This window comes from Pseudophryne corroboree, chromosome 5, assembly GCF_028390025.1.
Source record: "Pseudophryne corroboree isolate aPseCor3 chromosome 5, aPseCor3.hap2, whole genome shotgun sequence".
NCBI lineage: Eukaryota > Metazoa > Chordata > Amphibia > Anura > Myobatrachidae > Pseudophryne > Pseudophryne corroboree.
In genome coordinates, this window is record NC_086448.1 from 147111115 (window position 1) to 147128968 (window position 17854).

At 41.4% G+C, this 17854-nt stretch overlaps 1 protein-coding gene across 3 annotated transcripts in view; it reads left to right on the forward strand.

Moving 5' to 3' along the window:
• Window positions 1-17854, forward strand: part of DNAH11 (dynein axonemal heavy chain 11) — a 561376-nt gene that overhangs the window by 499293 nt on the left and 44229 nt on the right. For all 3 annotated transcript variants that reach the window (XM_063921780.1, XM_063921778.1, XM_063921781.1), the window contains 7 exons: window positions 5354-5558; window positions 6232-6396; window positions 7037-7177; window positions 8701-8871; window positions 9855-9977; window positions 15804-15997; window positions 16159-16307. In XM_063921780.1, the coding sequence (XP_063777850.1) occupies window positions 5354-5558; window positions 6232-6396; window positions 7037-7177; window positions 8701-8871; window positions 9855-9977; window positions 15804-15997; window positions 16159-16307 (1148 nt within the window). The remainder of the gene's footprint in view (window positions 1-5353; window positions 5559-6231; window positions 6397-7036; window positions 7178-8700; window positions 8872-9854; window positions 9978-15803; window positions 15998-16158; window positions 16308-17854) is intronic.

Genomic DNA, 17854 nt, shown 5'->3' on the forward strand with positions numbered 1-17854 from the left:
TTTTAGCCTGATCGCTGCGCTGTGAACAACGGCAGCTAGCGATCAACTCGGAATGACCCCCATTGTGTGGTAGAGAGGGTTTGTGCACAGACATCTCTCTCATTCTGAATGCGCCATCTGGTGGCAGGATAACATAATGAACCAGCCTACATGCATACCTCCTGTGGAAAAAAAAACCCCACAATAAAACAACCAAGCATTTAACTGTGACTAAGGTTTTATAATTATTTAGATATTTTTTTCTGAAGTATGATTATGATGTCAGAGATGTAAAGGAAACTGTTCAGATATATCTCCAAGATGAAAAAAAACGTATAATTGCTTCGGTCCTTTTAATAATGTCCAGAACACGCAGACAATATATAGATGTATTTTTATTTCTCAGTTTACTATAGCTGCGGAAAGGTAACCGTGGCAAATATTGCTGAAAGCGTTTCTTCCTAGTTTGTCTGTCTTTCCTAATGTTATACTCATAATATGAAATAATATTTTAACATGCTACTGAAAATTAAGCCATATTTCACAGAAACAAAAAAGAAAACCCGTATACAGTAGCCTTTGTGACACTGAATAGTAAAATGTAGTTCTGAGTAGAAGTATTTGAGCAATAGTAAATAAAGGGAGAAAATCTAATTTACCTGCACCTTCCAGAACCTTCAGTCTTTTGGGTTCCGTAATGTTTTTTTGTATTTTAAACTCCTAGCAGCATTGCCAGGGCCCTTGATTGAGAGATTTCAATTCAAATGAATGGACATTGTGGAGCAGATTCATTGACAACACCGCAATTCATCTGAAAGAAACCAATTCAGTTTAGTTAATTGACAGATTGCAAATGTGTGAAAACTGGTCTGGTTATGAAACGACCAATCAGATTAGGCCTAGTGTACAGCAAGCAGCTTCCTCCATAAATAAATACAGTTTTTACATTCTTCCAAGATAACGACACAATGGTAGACACAACTGACCTTGCTGAATACTCAGATTTATACCGGAACATTGTGCTTTATAGTATCTGAAATAAATATGGTTGTTTTTTTTTTTAATTTTTTAAACTAAGTATTTCCCAAAACATTTTGGGAAAAGTTCATTTACTGCTCCATATCGACTACAGTTCAAATCTGGAGGTGACTCAGAGTTTTAGTCTTGTCACGTCATATAAGTGTCTTTATAATGACTTTACTTCCTGAATATGGAGAGGTGTTTTTTTTTTTTTTAAATATAAACATTTTATTTACATTATTTAACTTTGACCTTTGAGAATTTGTCCCTATGTCGTATATTGTTGTACAAGATGCTTTTTTTCTTACCTTGTTGCAATATAATAATTTAAAAGTTCAGCACAGATTTAAAGTACAACTTGTGATACTACTAGAGTATGGTATTAAACATTTGTTTATATAGTGGACTAGTGTTATGTGAGGATTTACCTCAACCAGGGAATGTATGTTTCCATTTATAGAAAGCAAGGATGGCGACTGCACTTAAAATGCTCTTCCTATGATATTGTATGAGTTATGTATTTCCCTATGCACATCCTACACAACTCCTACTAATATGCAATATTACAGATTTGGATGTTTTTTAATGACTTGCCAAGATATAAATTCCTCCTTTGAAATAATGGCTAAATAGACGGTTGTGATATATTTGGTGCAGTCCAACAGTTGAAGTTCATTAATAATTGGAGTGTTGTGGAGTATGAAGTAATGAATACTAATTACTCCTTTCAGGTCTGACAGCACCCTGCGGACCAATCCATCAGCTCAGACTTTAATTTGGTTCCAGTAATGGTTCTATCAATAGTACATTAATTCTGTGTTGAAAAGATATACAGTTGAACCTGACCCACAGTGTAGACTCCAGTGTCATAAAATGGCCACATACTGACAACAACTAGGCAATTACAAATAATTAAATCTACTGCGCTTTAGACACTACTAATTTAAAGTAAAATATGTCTTATAATATCAATTGACAGTGGAAAGCATAGCAGGAAATATTTATTGAATTGTATCCATTCCAAAGCAAATGTTCCAGATTATATAATAGGTGACAGATCTGTAAAGAATCTCTGTAGAATGGTAATGTTAGGAGGGGCGGGGCACTTCTCTATAACAGGTGGAAGTTTGGGGCAGTTATTTGGAGGGGAAGTTTTATATTTCGATAAAATACATAATTTAATGTAGAATAAAAGTAATAACAGATTTACATACAGTACATTTAAAAACTAATCTGCTGTCATTGAAATACATAATTATGGTATCTTATGTTCTCATGAATGAAGAGGAAAAACAAAACTTTAAACAAGAGTTATGCTGTTCGGTACTCAATTCTTTCCACTTACGGAAACAAAGACTTTTATGGTAGATAAGAACCATTTGGCCCATTTAGTTTTATCCCTGATAACCTCAGACACTATTTATTACATTACACATAGACACTACCATCTCTGTTAGGAGTCTGTTACACCTATTCACTATCCTTTCAGTAAATTAAGTTTTCGCCATATTTCCCATAAACTTGGTACTTTTCAGTTCCTGTACAACATAAACATAAAACTAACCTTCTGTACTTTGTGAAAACCCTTGATACATTTGAAATCTTCTATGACATTATATAGAAACATAGAATTTGACGGCAGTCAAGAACTACTTAGCCCATCTAGTCTGCCCCTTTTTTTTATCATATTTTTATCTCAGACCATATTTGATTTTTATTCCATGGCTCCTCTTCCTCAGCGTATAGAGGCTGAGTTAGGAACAATGCAAAAATAGAAAAAGTAACTTTACACCTGGGCAAAACCATGATGCACAGTAGATGGGGAATTCAAATATGCAGAGAGATTTAGACTTCAAAGAGGTGTGAATAAACTGGAATCTACTGTAACTTGCAGTCACCAATTAACAGGGAGGGGGTAGCTGAGAGCTCAGCCTGCTGAGAGCTGCTCTGTATGCACTATGGCCCTCATTCCGAGTTGATCGCTCGCTAGCTGCTTTTAGCAGCAGTGCAAACGCTAAGCCGCCACCCTCTGGGAGTGTATCTTAGCAGAAGTGCGAACAAAAGGATCGCAGCATTGCTACAAAAAAAGATTGTGCAGTTTCAGAGTAGCTAGAGACTTACTCCTAGCTAGCGATCACTTCAGTCTGTTTAGTTCCTGTTTTGACGTTACAAACACGCCCTGCGTTCAGCCAGCCACTCCTCCGTTTCCCCAGCCACTCCTCCGTTTTTACACACATTCCCCCGAAAATGGCCAGTTACCACCCAGAAACACCCACTTCCTGTCAATCACTCAACGATCAGCAGTGCGACTGAAAAGCGTCGCTATAGCTTGTGTAAAACTACATTGGCTTTTGTGAAAGTACGATGCTCGTGCGCAGTGCGCCGCATACACATGCGCAGAACTGCCGATTTTTAGCCTGATCGCTGCGCTGCAAGCAACGGCAGCTAGCGATCAACTCTGAATGACCCCTTATGTCTGTCTCTGGCACTGGCTCTCTAATCTCCTCCCTGCACTTGCTTACCTTCTCCGGTGGTGACTGCTCTGTACTACCAAACACTGAATCAAGTGCAGGCAGCCGGACAGGGGCAGCTAGGGGATGGCTCAATTGACCCCTAAGGTGGCAGCATGGTGGGGAGAGCAGGTAACAACTTGGTATCAATTCCCCATCTGTGGCTCCTCTCCCTGCTCGGCAGCACTGCACCTTCTGTGCCTGCACCCCGGCATCGCACACGGGATAGGAGGGTCTCCATGGACGGATTATGGGGGTCAGGGACCGGTGTGTTAATTTTTTTTGAGTGGGAGCCCCACTTTTTTAGCCTTAATCGACCCTGCTTGCAGTGTAAGAATAAAGATGACCAGTATTTGTGGGCTGCATGCAAGACTGGCCAGTAGTTACCCTGCATGCAAAACAAATTAATGGATTTTCGACCCTTGCATTGCATTGGTTTGCTACAGGTGAAAAGTTACTGGCTTTTTTCCCTTTGCTTCCAACTTGGAATCAGCCCTCAGTGAGTGGGGTCAAGCTCTGGAGATAACGGACACCTCTCAGCCTCATAATTCCGCACCATTCATTCACGGAAGGCATAATAGCAGACAATGGAATTAATGAAGAAATATAATGTAAATGCCAGAAATTATAGATGAGGAAGAAGCAGAGTAATTAAATAGTTGATGTAAAAACTAAAATGTCACTTCTAAAACTTTGCCTAATATGAAAAAGTTAAAGGTTTACTTAAGAAATGTGCTCAGTGAGAGCTCTGTCTAATTAGAATTACTCCATCAAGTTGGAAAATAGGTTTATCTATTGTCCTCCATCAACCAGTGTGTGAGGAAGGCCAATTATATATTAATAATTGAAATAAAATGACGTTCTTACAATTATTAGGCATTAATTTGTGGTTTGGAAAAGGCCAAGCTAGCATTAGCCCAACCATAAGAAAAGGCTAGGCTGAGCTTCCATTACAGACACATTAGTAAAACCCCCCAATGGACTGAATACCACAAAACTGGTAAAAACAACCACAATTCTGCATGTTACAAAGTTAGATTCTGATTTTACTTTTTTCTCCAAGAGCAATCATCTGTGTGTAGCCACAGCCTGTCTAATTAATTATATTGTTATAGTCCTATAAAGAAACAGAAGAGCATTCAAGCAATTGTTTTATTTCTCCCTGACCTGTGATTATGTTAATGTACAGAAAGTAACTCCTCTGGTAAAACTAAAGGTCGCTCTGACTCCTGTATGATACAGTAGATGCAATAATGAAGGGTTGTGCAGCTAATGTTATACACTTTTTATTTGTCAGTAATTTAATTTTTTTTACTTTGTCTCCCCCCCCTGTTCTTAAGTGCTGCCAGTTCCTCTAATGTTATTGTTTGGTTTCTTAAACAGTAAGAGTCAGGAGACAGGTTCAGCAGGCATTCTGGTGATGATATAAGAAAGCAGGTTTCTGTCCATATAGGTTTGGAGAGAGATATGGAAAAGGTTTTCCACAAAAAAATATTGGAGCAAAGGTATTAAGCCTGGAGAAGGGATAAAGCAGTGATAAGTGCAAGGTGATAATGCACCAGCCAGTCAGCTCTTAACTTTCATTTTTCAAATCCGTAATGATTGGCTGGTGCGTTATCACCTTGCACTTATCACTGCTTTATCACTTCTTTATCCCTTCTCCAGGTTAATACATCTGCCCCCCTGTTTCTTGATTTAATCAACTAGGCACATTCTAAAGATTCCAAAGTAATGTTTTATGTGGGGCAGTTAACTAATCTTTGCCATTACTCCACAGTTATTTATTTCATTCATACGGTATATAATGTTATATAACAGCTTTTATATCATTTTATTTACAACAGGTATATTAAGATAGGGGACAAAGAATGTGAATACAGCAAGAACTTCCGGTTAATTCTTCAAACAAAGCTGGCAAATCCACACTACAAGCCTGAGCTCCAGGCGCAGACCACACTCATTAACTTCACAGTCACCACAGATGGGCTGGAGGACCAGCTGCTGGCGGATGTGGTCAGCGTGGAGAGACCAGATCTGGAGAACTTAAAGGTGGGGCAGTGTGTGCAAGGCTGTGAATGAGAGCCTGTTTGTTTATGTGCAGTAAAAGTAGGAGGGACTTTCGATTGACATCTCCATTAATACAGTATGGCATAACTATTCGTGTCTACTAAAAAATTTAAAATACTTCTACACACTTGGGGGTAGATTTACTAAACCTTCTAAAACAGACAAATGATGGTTTTACCGATCAGATGTTGTATATAATTTTCTAGAGTACAATAGAGGAATGACAGCTAGAACCTGATTGGTTGCTATAGGCAACACCATCACTTCGCTTGTTTAGAAGCTTTAGGAAATCTACCCTTTGGTGCATAATGATCAGATCTACATGGCCGAAATATAATTTTTCATGGATGGGGCGATCCTTCAGTGGAGTCCGGACGAAATGCTGCCTGACATATAGATAGCCTTACTAGCCCCAATATCAGTTTCATGTACTTGTCTTAAAGTAACAATAAAGATGAATTGTGCTGTAATATTGCTATACTTACTGCAGATTTCAGTTTAGGCCTCACCTGTATTTGTGTGCTGCTGGAGACCTCTGACTTGAACCTATATCCCTCAAAAGCTTCTCCAACACTATGCATTACCCACATGTTACTCATGTATGTTCCATCCTACATTCACTAACAGTCCATACTTTCTCATCCATCCCCCTCAGTCTATGTTAACGAAGCAGCAAAATGAATTTAAAATAGAACTGAAGCGCCTGGAAGACGAGCTGCTGATCCGCCTCTCCGCAGCAGAGGGCAACTTCTTAGGTGACATGGAGCTCGTGGAGAAACTTGAGTCCACTAAATCCACCGCCGCCGAGATCCAGCTCAAGGTAGAGTGTTCACATTTCGGAGACCATTATGAAGTTCACCTCTATGTAATTAGAGATTTGTCCCTAGGAATATCCCTATATTTCAGTATTGCCCAATGAATGAAATTTTCATTCCGGTGCACTGTATTTATCAAAGCTGCATTTTTAAAATGCAAAATAAGTATTGGAATCAAGATAAGGTACAGACAGTATGGCTTTTGTAGTGCACCAGGCAGTATGGTTATTGTAGTGCACCGAGGCACACCTCAACAATCAAAAGTAGTGGGAGTGGGAATTATGGAGGTAAATACGGTGACTCGGGGGCAGTGTTCTGTATAGAAGCAATAAGAGTTAATGGAATGACATTTTAAAATGAAACGTTCTACATTCCAGAAGTGTGATAATAGATTTGTATGAGCCAGCAGTGCCTGCGCACGCCAGGGGTTACCAATAAACATAATAACAATTGGGTATTATGGTTGCTTGCACATTAATTAGACGATAAACCTCATCCTCCAGATTTACAGTATCTGAAAACTTTCTTTAATAAAGGAAAATTGAATTATTAATTTGCAAGATGTGGAAATCCCTTTTAAAAGCATTTTTCAGAGGCACAGAAATCATGTCTGTCTGGTTTCATGGTGTCTTTATTATTTAACAGGTGGTTGAAGCAAAAGAGAATGAGATCAAAATTAATGAAGCCAGAGAACACTACAGGCCTGCAGCAGCCAGGGCGTCACTCCTGTATTTTGTTATGAGTGATCTCAGTAAAATAAATCCAATTTACCAGTTCTCACTAAAGGTATGTGTGGCCTCTGCTTTGTTATGTTACCTGTGTTGTGTCTTTGGTATATACACAGTGCCGACGCTAGCCCTGGGGGTGCCCTGCTCCCATTGGAAGCAGGAACATTGGGTGCGGGTGCTGCGGTGGCATTAAACTCACTGAAATTATGTCACTTACTGTATTCAGTATTTTAGGTGCCCCCTTAACCAATGACACCCCAGGTAAATACCTAGGTTCGCCTGCTGGTAGCACCGGCTGTGGGGATGCAGTGTGCAGTGTGTGAGTTACAGGCAGGGGCAGATTGGGAACAAAAAGCGGCCCTGGAAAAATTTGTACTAGTGGCCCCACATGGGCAGCACCAGAGGAGTAAGGTCTAGCCGTGGGCCATGGCAGCAGCACCCTACCCCCGAGACTTTCCAGATAGTGGGCATGTCCAGCATCAATGGGGAAGTTAAAGGGAAATAAAAATTAATTTTATAAGCATATTATATGATACATCTTTAGAATTTAGGAAACTATATAATTCTTTAGAAAGATATATTTTCTTGCTTATTACACCAACCGTATCCCAATCACTATTCACTCAATCTTATATGTCAGCCAAGCAGGCAGACAGAGCATACACTAGATCATCTGCAATCACAGGCTAAGTGGCAAAGTCATTTTCATATATGCAAATTATTTGGCATCTTATTCATTATGTCTATAAATAGGACCACATGTCCTCAAACAAAACAGGCCCCGCGGGTGCCTCGGCCCACCGGGAATCTTCCCTGTAGACCCTATGGCCAATCCGCCTCTGGTTACATGTATCTGCCAGCAGCAAGTTGTCCCTTCATGACTGTACCAGGACCTTGCCATCTAGGTAGAGAGTCATGGAACATAAACTGGCTGGAGAACTTGTAACATTTAGTATAGACACTGTGACCGATTCATAGCCAATAAAGAGCAGAACAAATGAATATTAATTTCTATTGTTAGACAAAAAAATGTATGCAAGTCCCAGGTATTTATTTAGTTGCAGCTAAATATTGCCTCCACAGTCACAGCAGTACAGTTATACTAAAGCCTTGTGTTCTTTATGTATAGCTATACTGAAATATAAACAGTATAGTACAAGAAGTCCACAAACCTGATATCTGACATCACAGCACTGGGTTCAGTTCCCACTACGTCCCTAACTGTGTGGAGTTTGTATATTCTCCCCGTGCTTTCTTTGGTTTCCTCCCACAATCCAAAAATATACTTATAGGTTGGTTAGTTAGTTAGTTAGTTACCAACAAAAATGAACCCTAGTGTGTCTATGCGGGCGTGTGCATATGGTAGGGAATTTAGATTGTAAGCTCCACGGAGGCAGAAACTGATGTGATTTATCAAATATGCTCTGTAAAGTGCTGCGGAATATGTATGCGCTATATGACTGGTAATAAATAACTGTGCGACAATTATTCTAGAATACATTAATAATAATAATAATTTATTATTATTATTATTTTGTTTTGATTGCTAAAACTGATAGCTAATGCTAATTTTTTCCCCAGGCTTTTAATGTAGTATTCCATAAAGCCATTGGGCGTGCAGAACCATCAGAAGATGTAAAAGAGAGGGTGGCAAACCTTACTGAGTGTATAACATACTCTGCTTTCCTCTACACAAGTCAGGGGCTTTTTGAAAAGGACAAGCTCACATTTCTATCCCAGACGGCATTTCAGGTAAATACTATACTACATTACAGTGAAATGGTAAGCTATTGGCTACACAAAGTGGGGGTGGGCATCTTATGGGCAGAGCACTGGCTCATGAGATTCAGCATAGCAATTCACAAGGAACACGTGACCTCACTGGGGTATATTCAATTAGGGTCAAAAGCTGCCGTCTGTCAAAAAGACGTCAGTTTTCGACTTTTTAAGGTCGAATCGTGATTCGACCTATTCAATCCTAGCTATTTTTATTCAACAAGTCGAGGAATTTGACTTGTCGAATAGTACGTGAATCGGCGGTATAGCTGCTGATTCACATACTTTTGAGGGAAACGGGGCCAAATTCGACAAGAACCTTAGAGGAGGAGAGGGGGGAGAGCTGCAGGCAGACAGGGGAGAGCAGCGCTACAGCACAGGGCTGCAGGAGGATGTGTCACAGCCGGCACGGCAGCGTCCACCTGGCTCCAGCAAATGAGGTCACGCTTGCTGGAGCTGGGTGGACACTGACGTGAGGTCTGGCGGCTGTGAGACCTCCTTCTGCAGCGCTGCCCGCAGCTGTCCCCGCTGGTCTCCCCCCTCTCCTCCGCTCACAGGTCTCATCTCAATTCGACTTTTTTTTAAGTCGAATTGAGATGGGATTGAATAGGGGTTGTCAGATACATTCAGACAAATGCATGTCGGAATGGATCCGACCCTAATTGAATATACCCCTAAAGGTGAAATAGCTGCCACCTCTGCTAGGGAGGAAATGTCATTAGATTTTATCACATACAGTATGAACATTGGAGCAGTTATATAGTATTAATTTTTTATTCAGGCAAATGCACTTCATCATGGTAATTAATGGGGAAACAACTCCTCGTTCACTTAGTATTTTATTGTATTTTATTTTTTTAAGTATTCAATTAAAAAATGTTCAGATTTTATGGTAGAAATTCTAATTGCTTTGTCAATTTGGTGTATGTAACTTTTGACTGTATTTTATGTCCCCAAAGATTCTTCTGAAATTGAAGGAAATCGATTTTTTGGAACTAGATTTTCTGCTACGGTTTCCTGTTGATCATGTGTACCGCAGTCCTGTCGACTTTTTGTCTGTGCAGTCATGGAGTGCCATCAAGGTAATCAGTGGCGGGCTAGGCCGGAGGGCAGGGTTCCATCTGCTCCCCAGGGAAGTACAGTGTAGATGTTTGGGGCAGCAGGCTCTGTGTGCATGCGCATAGATTGCGGCCAGAACAGGAGACATGCTGAGTGTACTCCCGACCACTCTGGTGAGACACACACAGCCCAGCACCAGCGTGGCCACAGGAGGTGAAGTTTTGATCAGGGGCGGAGCCATCCAGGTTACTGGCAGCCCGTATGTATAGTGAATTATGCTAATACCACTAATGCTGCTGCTGGTATTAGGGCTGTTTTGAGACTGTGGCTCTTAGGATACTACCAGAAAGCTGTGAGTGTATGTATTGGCATAGTGTAGTGTAGCCTCTTACTGCTGACATTGATGTTACTGTGCTGCTGTCCTCCAGGATTATTAAGGATGGACAGCGTATACTGCACAGGGGATCAGTACGTAATCCCGCTGGACGGGATCCCGGCGGTCGAAATACCGACGCCGGAATCCCGACCACACAATCCCGACAGGGGTGGCGAGCGGAACGCAGCCCCTTGCGGGCACTATTATATTCTCCATCTATGGGTGTCGTGGACAACCACGGAGGGAGAATATGTCGCGATTGTGGCGGTCGGGGATTCCGGCGTCGGGATTTCGACCGCCGGGATCCCGTCCAGCGGGATGTTGACCGCATCCCCTGCACAGTGTAGTCATTCTGTGTCAGCCCAGTGCCTTCTGATTTCTCCTCCCTCCTCTAAGTGATCTCTACTGCTTCTGGAGGGTTAAAAATAAATCTGTTTATGTACTTTAAAAGCAGTTTGAGTGTGTGTGTGTGTGTGTGTATATGTATGTATGTATGTGTGTATATATATATATATATATAAATATAAACAAAATATGCCTGGCACTCACGCTTTGAAGAAAACAGCAGGTCCGGTGCACAACCTCTCAAATGAGCATATGAATCCCAGGTAATGGAGGCATTTGGAAAAAATAACTGACAACACCACCGCTGGTACAGTCAACGTTTCAGGGACCTCTCCCTTTTATCAAGACACAACCAGCAATAATACAAATCAAGGTATATATACAAGAAGCATCCTTACCCAACACCAATCAATGAGAAGGTCCCGCTCTCCCCGGCCGTCGGTACGTGACGTCACAGACGCGCCTCATGCCCCTGGAATCAGCGTCACGGCGGGAGAGCGCGGCACTGTCCCGCTGAGCACAGGTTGCTTGGCAACCTCCACCACCACGCCCTCCAGCCAATTGCCACAGCCTATAGCCGCTGACCTCACATGTACGTCACCAGACACGTGGGCGCAGCTAGGCGTGGCAGCATCGGACTGGCTCATCGTTGTGTGGGGTCGCCTGGCAACCGCTCTAAACAGGAAGTAAACGCATACCCAAAACAAAACCGATCCATGTGCAAGTACATATATATCGTGAACGAAAAAACATACAAAAATATACATGGCAATGTCTAAACTGGGAATCTGTAGTCATCCTCCCCTGCTAGCAGTGGGGAGACGACCAGAAGTAAGTGGATATGGACTATACGGACAGATGAATCAAGATCAGCAGAAACTGTCTGATACAAGGCCCCTCTGTGCAACTAAATGGAATAATAAATACCAATGTGGGGACTCGTTTTACGAGAATATGTAAGACTATACAGATATTCTCGTAAGACGTCCGTATAGTCCATATCCACTTACTTCTGGTCGTCTCCCCACTGCTAGCAGGGGAGGATGACTACAGATTCCCAGTTTAGACATTGCCATGTATATTTTTGTATGTTTTTTCGTTCACGATATGTATGTACTTGCACATGGATCGGTTTTGTTATGGGTATGCGTTTACTTCCTGTTTAGAGCGGTTGCCATACTTTCTCTACGGACTACGAGAAAAGGATTTACCGGTAGGTAATTAAAATCCTATTATTACACTATTATACACGCCCATTCTTCTCTTTATGTGTATCCTGATGTGAGGTAAAACATGTTGGAGAAATTAAGGACATACATGTTATCCAGGGCCTTGCTACACCATATATGCAGTAGAGGTTAGGGTGTAACCTCTTTTGGTGGTGGACATTTCTGTTGATTACATGTGACATACTACACCAGAGGGCACTATTGTCACTTTTTATTACACACACACACACACACACACACACACACACACACACACACACACACACAAACAAAGGCAGGGGTCCGGCACAGCCGCTTATAGACGGTAATACACTGGGTGTCCTCACAAATAAATTTACAGACAGCAGAGATGGTGCGGCACTCCAATTATTTCAATACCAGGCTAATAGTAAGATGCATCTTACTACTAGCCTGGTATTGAAATATTGAAATCATTGGAGTGCCGCACCGTCTCTGCTGTCTATATATATATATATATATATATATATATATATATATACACTGCTCAAAAAAATAAAGGGAACACTAAAATAACACATCCTAGATCTGAATGAATGAAATATTCTTATTAAATACTTTGTTCTTTACATAGTTGAATGTGCTGACAACAAAATCACACAAAAATTATCAATGGAAATCAAATGTATTAACCCATGGAGGTCTGGATTTGGAGTCACCCTCAAAATTAAAGTGGAAAAACACACTACAGGCTGATCCAACTTTGATGTAATGTCCTTAAAACAAGTGAAAATGAGGCTCAGTAGTGTCTGTGGCCTCCTCGTGCCGTATGACCTCCCTACAACGCCTGGGCATGCTTCTGATGAGGTGGCGGATGGTCTCCTGAGGGATCTCCTCCCAGACCTGGACTAAAGCATCCGCCAACTACTGGACAGTCTGTGGTGCAACGTGGCATTGGTGGATGGAGCGAGACATGATGTCCCAGATGTGCTCAATTGGATTCAGGTCTGGGGAACGGGCGGGCCAGTCCATAGCATCAATGCCTTTGTCTTGCAGGAACTGCTGACACATTCCAGTCACATGCGGTCTAGCATTGTCTTGCATTAGGAAGAACCCTGGGCCAACCGCACCAGCATATGGTCTCACAAGGGTCTGAGGATCTCATCTCGGTACCTAATGGCAGTCAGGCTACCTCTGGCGAGCACATGGAGGGCTGTGCGGCCCCCCAAAGAAATGCCACCCCACACCATTACTGACCCACTGCCAAACCGGTCATGCTGGAGGATGTTGCAGGCAGCAGAACATTCTCCTTGGCGTCTCCAGACTCTTCACGTCTGTCGCATGTGCTCAGTGAGAACCTGCTTTCATCTGTGAAGAGCACAGGGCGCCAGTGGCGAATTTGCCAATCTTGGTGTTCTCTGGCAGATGCCAAATGTCCTGCACAGTGTTGGGCTGTAAGCACAACCCCCACCTGTGGGCGTCGGGCCCTCATACCACCCTCATGGAGTCTGTTTCTGATCGTTTGAGTAGACACATGAACATTTGTGGCTTGCTGGAGGTCATTTTGCAGGGCTCTGGCAGTGCTCCTCCTGTTCCTCCTTGCACAAAGGCGGAGGTAGCGGTCCTGCTGCTGGGTTGTTGCCCTCCTACGGCCACCTCCACGTCTCCTGATGTACTGGCCTGTCTCCTGGTAGCGCCTCCATGCTCTAGACACTAAGCTGACAGACACAGCAAACCTTCTTGCCACAGCTCGCATTGATGTGCCATCCTGGATGAGCTGCAGTACCTGAGCCACTTGTGTGGGTTGTAGTGAGGTCATACAGGCACGTGGAGGCCATACACACTACTGAGCCTCATTTTGACTTGTTTTAAGGACATTACATAAAAGTTGGATCAGCCTGTAGTGTGTTTTTCCACTTTAATTTTGAGGGTGACTCCAAATCCAGACCTCCATGGGTTAATAAATTTGATTTCCATTGATCATTTTTGTGTGATTTTGTTGTCAGCACATTCAACTATGTAAAGAACAAAGTATTTAATAAGAATATTTCATTAATTCAGATCTAGGATGTGTTATTTTAGTGTTCCCTTTATTTTTTTGAGCAGTGTATATTTGGAAAAAGAGAATGAGGTATTAAAAGCTACAACTGGTGTCAAAAAAATATAGTATAGGACTAGACAATTAAGATTGTAAAAGTAGTACAATAGTTTATTACAGAACGTAACACTAAAAACAGAGTATCACTGGATAAAAAACAATATAGTAAAGTGACATATGCATAAAAAATGAAGATCATCAAAAAAAAACCACAAAAATATAAGATAAAAAAAAATATAAAAACAAACTAAAAAGATACAAAAGAGGAGAGAGATATATAGCTTAACTTCTGAGGATGAGTTTAGATTAAGTGGCATCCAACGTGTTTCATCCCATCTAGCAGTTACTATATTACACGGTTCTGATACTAGTGTTCTTATTGTGGATACTGCATCTGTGGCGCTGATAGCTTCTCTGGTACACACATATATATATATTTTCATGCACCCCTGTGTAATCTGACTTGTTCTAAACCTGTGTCAGCTGCTCCTTAGTAATTTATCAGCCAGTGTCAGGTGACTAGTGTACCTTTAAAAGCCATAAGATGCATGGCAGATACACATTAAACCTAGTGGGCATGTGTGCAGTATATTATGTGTGATACAGTTGCCAGGTTTTAATTTTTGAGACTTTGTGATAGTGTAGGACCTGCATGAAGGCGGGGTACCTTGGCGAGCTGTATGCAGGCTTCCGTGCATTGGCCAATTCACTAACTAAACCCCCATCATTTATTTATTGATGTTGTGAGGATAAGTGAGCTTGCTATGGTGAGTGCTGAACTTTCTGTTTGTATATGTATATATATATATATATATATATACACACACACACACACACACACACACACACACACACACACACACACACACACTCTAGTTGATTTCAGTTTCATCCCCTCATCTCCTGCTCCATCCCACTCTCTGTTCAATATTTCTGTAGCTTTTCAAACCACACCCGCACATGGCAAACTACACCTACAAATTTTTTTGCCATGCCCATTTTTCTGTTGCATGCGCTGGTAGAATAGCCGTGCTACCTGTTTGCGTCTGCCTCCAAGGCTGAAAGTTGTGGACAGACCCTGAAGGTAATTCAAAACAAGATTAATGTGCCCAGGAAGATTTTTCTGGATGCATTAAGACAACCCCTTAGCCCACCAAAAACACCCACTCATTGTCATTGTGGTCCTGTGCCGCTTTGACTCTATAAATCTTCACATTTTGGAAGGTATGTCATAGGAAACGTGTTATATGTTGCTGTACAGGGTAAGATGTGTGCCATATATAACATTGCTTTAAATAATCTGTTCAGAACTACTGACCTGGAGCTACTTAATGACATATGTTAATTCCATGTACTGACAATTGTGTTATATTTTTGGACAGAGGTGTCCACCTGGTAATTTAAGACAGATTCCCCCTCCGAGGCTTTTTAGTAGCCCTCACTATCTCTGACAACTACTAGAAATTGTATGTACAGTAGGTACTACTTATTTTAAACAGTATTTGGTCCTTAGGGTGGAGAAACCAGTCGCGTGGACCACCACCCAAGTGGAGAAACCAGTCGGTGGTCAGGACTCCGACCGCAGGTATTGCAGATGGTGTCGGGATTCCGGCGTCAGTATATTGATCGCCGGGATCCCATCCGGCGGTCAATTGACTGCCTCCCGGCCCTTGATCACATAGTTATAACTTATGTACGGCTCTCTTAGGTACTTGGATAGCACTGCTGTAGGAAATAGCACACTCTAAATATGACCTGAATATAATAGGCATCTTCTGAAAATACAGTATGATTATACCTACATAAGTATCTTTTGTTTAGGAGTCATTGTGGTCTCTTCTAGATGATGTCTACACTGGAGGAATTCAGAGGGTTAGACAGAGATATTGAGGGATCAGCAAAGCGGTGGAAGAAGTTGGTGGATTCGGAATGTCCGGAGAAGGAAAGATTCCCGCAGGAGTGGAAAAACAAAAGCTCATTACAAAAGCTGATAATACTGAGAGCGCTGCGCCCAGACAGAATGACCTACGCAATAAGGTTTCTATATAATTATAGTTTCTTGTTTTTGGTGTCTTTTTATACTTGTTTAAGTGTTTAACAGTCTATTTCACTATAACACCTCGGCCCACTGTTACAAAGCTGTGTACGCAATACAGTTTCACATTGGTTACCTTGAATCCCTGTGTGTGTGTCAACAGAAATTTTGTGGAGGAAAAACTAGGATCAAAATATGTGGAGGGTGCACGACAAGATTTGGCCAAATCCTATGAAGAAACCAATCCAGCAACACCTGTGTTCTTCATCCTTTCACCTGGGGTGAACCCTCTGAAAGACTTGGAGACACTGGGTAATTCTCTTTCTCTGTTCTATCAATCAAAGGAAATGTTACAGTGGTTATAGGGGTCTATACATGAAGCAGTGATAAGAGTGGAGAAGTGAGCCAGTGGAGAATTTGCCCATGACAACCAATCAGCATTGGTTGTCAGCATAATTTGCATGCTATAGAATTGTACAGAGCAGCTTCATTCACTTCCAGTCTGAAGTAGTGGTTCTTTCCATATATCTGACAGTAAAAGAGATAGCTTATCCAGCAACACACCTCAAACATGGTATGTATTACAGAGTTGGTTTATTAATATTATGAGATAAAGTAACTTTGATGAGCTTTGAAAATATATAAGGTGTGTTGCCTAATAAAATCACCTCTATTTTCCTTATCAGACCTTTATTGGTTCCAAACAGGAACATATTCATAAAGATGCAAAGCAAGCATTTGCCCTAACCCACCATGACAGGGACCCATCATCGCAGAAAGCTTCTATATTTGTCTCTTATTAGCTTAGGAAGTTAGACTACAAAGGGGTATATTTACTAAGGTGCAGGTCTTTAGAAGTGGAGATGTTGCCCATAGCAACCAATTAGATTCTAGCAATCATGTTCTAGAAGATGCTAGATAAATTATAAGTAGAATCCGATTGGTTGCTATGGGCAACATCTCCACTTCTAAAAACATGCACTTTAGTAAATATACCCCTAAAGCTCACTTAAGAATGTGCAAAACTTTTCAAAAAACATTGCTGGGCTGCACTTTTTGCTCTTCATAAATAACCCTTGTTTCTTGTTTCCAAAAGTGCATTCTCCTCTTTCAATTTAGTTGATAAATGCTATCCTAATATATACTATATCAAATGAAAGAATAATAGTAGCCCTAACATACCTCTATATGACCAACTACTAAATCTAAACCTCCACCAAACTTTAACCCTATGGCCAATATTAGAATAAGTTTAATCTAAGCTGCAAGCCTACCCATAAACTTGGCTGAAGATCTGGAAGTACCTTAAACAGCTCCTTCATGTTTCCACATGCTTTAATAATATACTGCACTTTCCAGTACACACAGAGAAGGGAATTCAATTAGCCACAGTGTTTACCCCCTCTAATTACTACGCCAAAGAAATCCAATTAGTGGGGATTACCCCTCGTAAGAGTACCCACAGTTGGACTGAACCGTGTAGCTCCATGAGCTGCGAGGTAAAGTCCATTGAAAAAATTGGGGTTGCGCGCATGAAAAAAAACTATAGATTCCGCAGTTACATGGAATCGGTGGATTTCTTTCCCTGAATCCCAATTTTTAGGCACGGGAAAAAGGCTATTTAATTGAGTAGCCTTTCTTCACACTGCATGGATTTTGGCAGCAATTAGTCACAGTGGAAACCCTGCTAGTAATTGAATACCCCCCATATACTCACCAATACATCACTTGACATTTGAAATGGCTGAGTTCAAAATCTGCATATGTGGAAGTAGTGTGTTTTCCTTCATTGTTATCTTATAATGTTCTTGGCTAAATCACCTGGCTGTAACCAAGACTCTCCACCTCTGCTCCTTAAG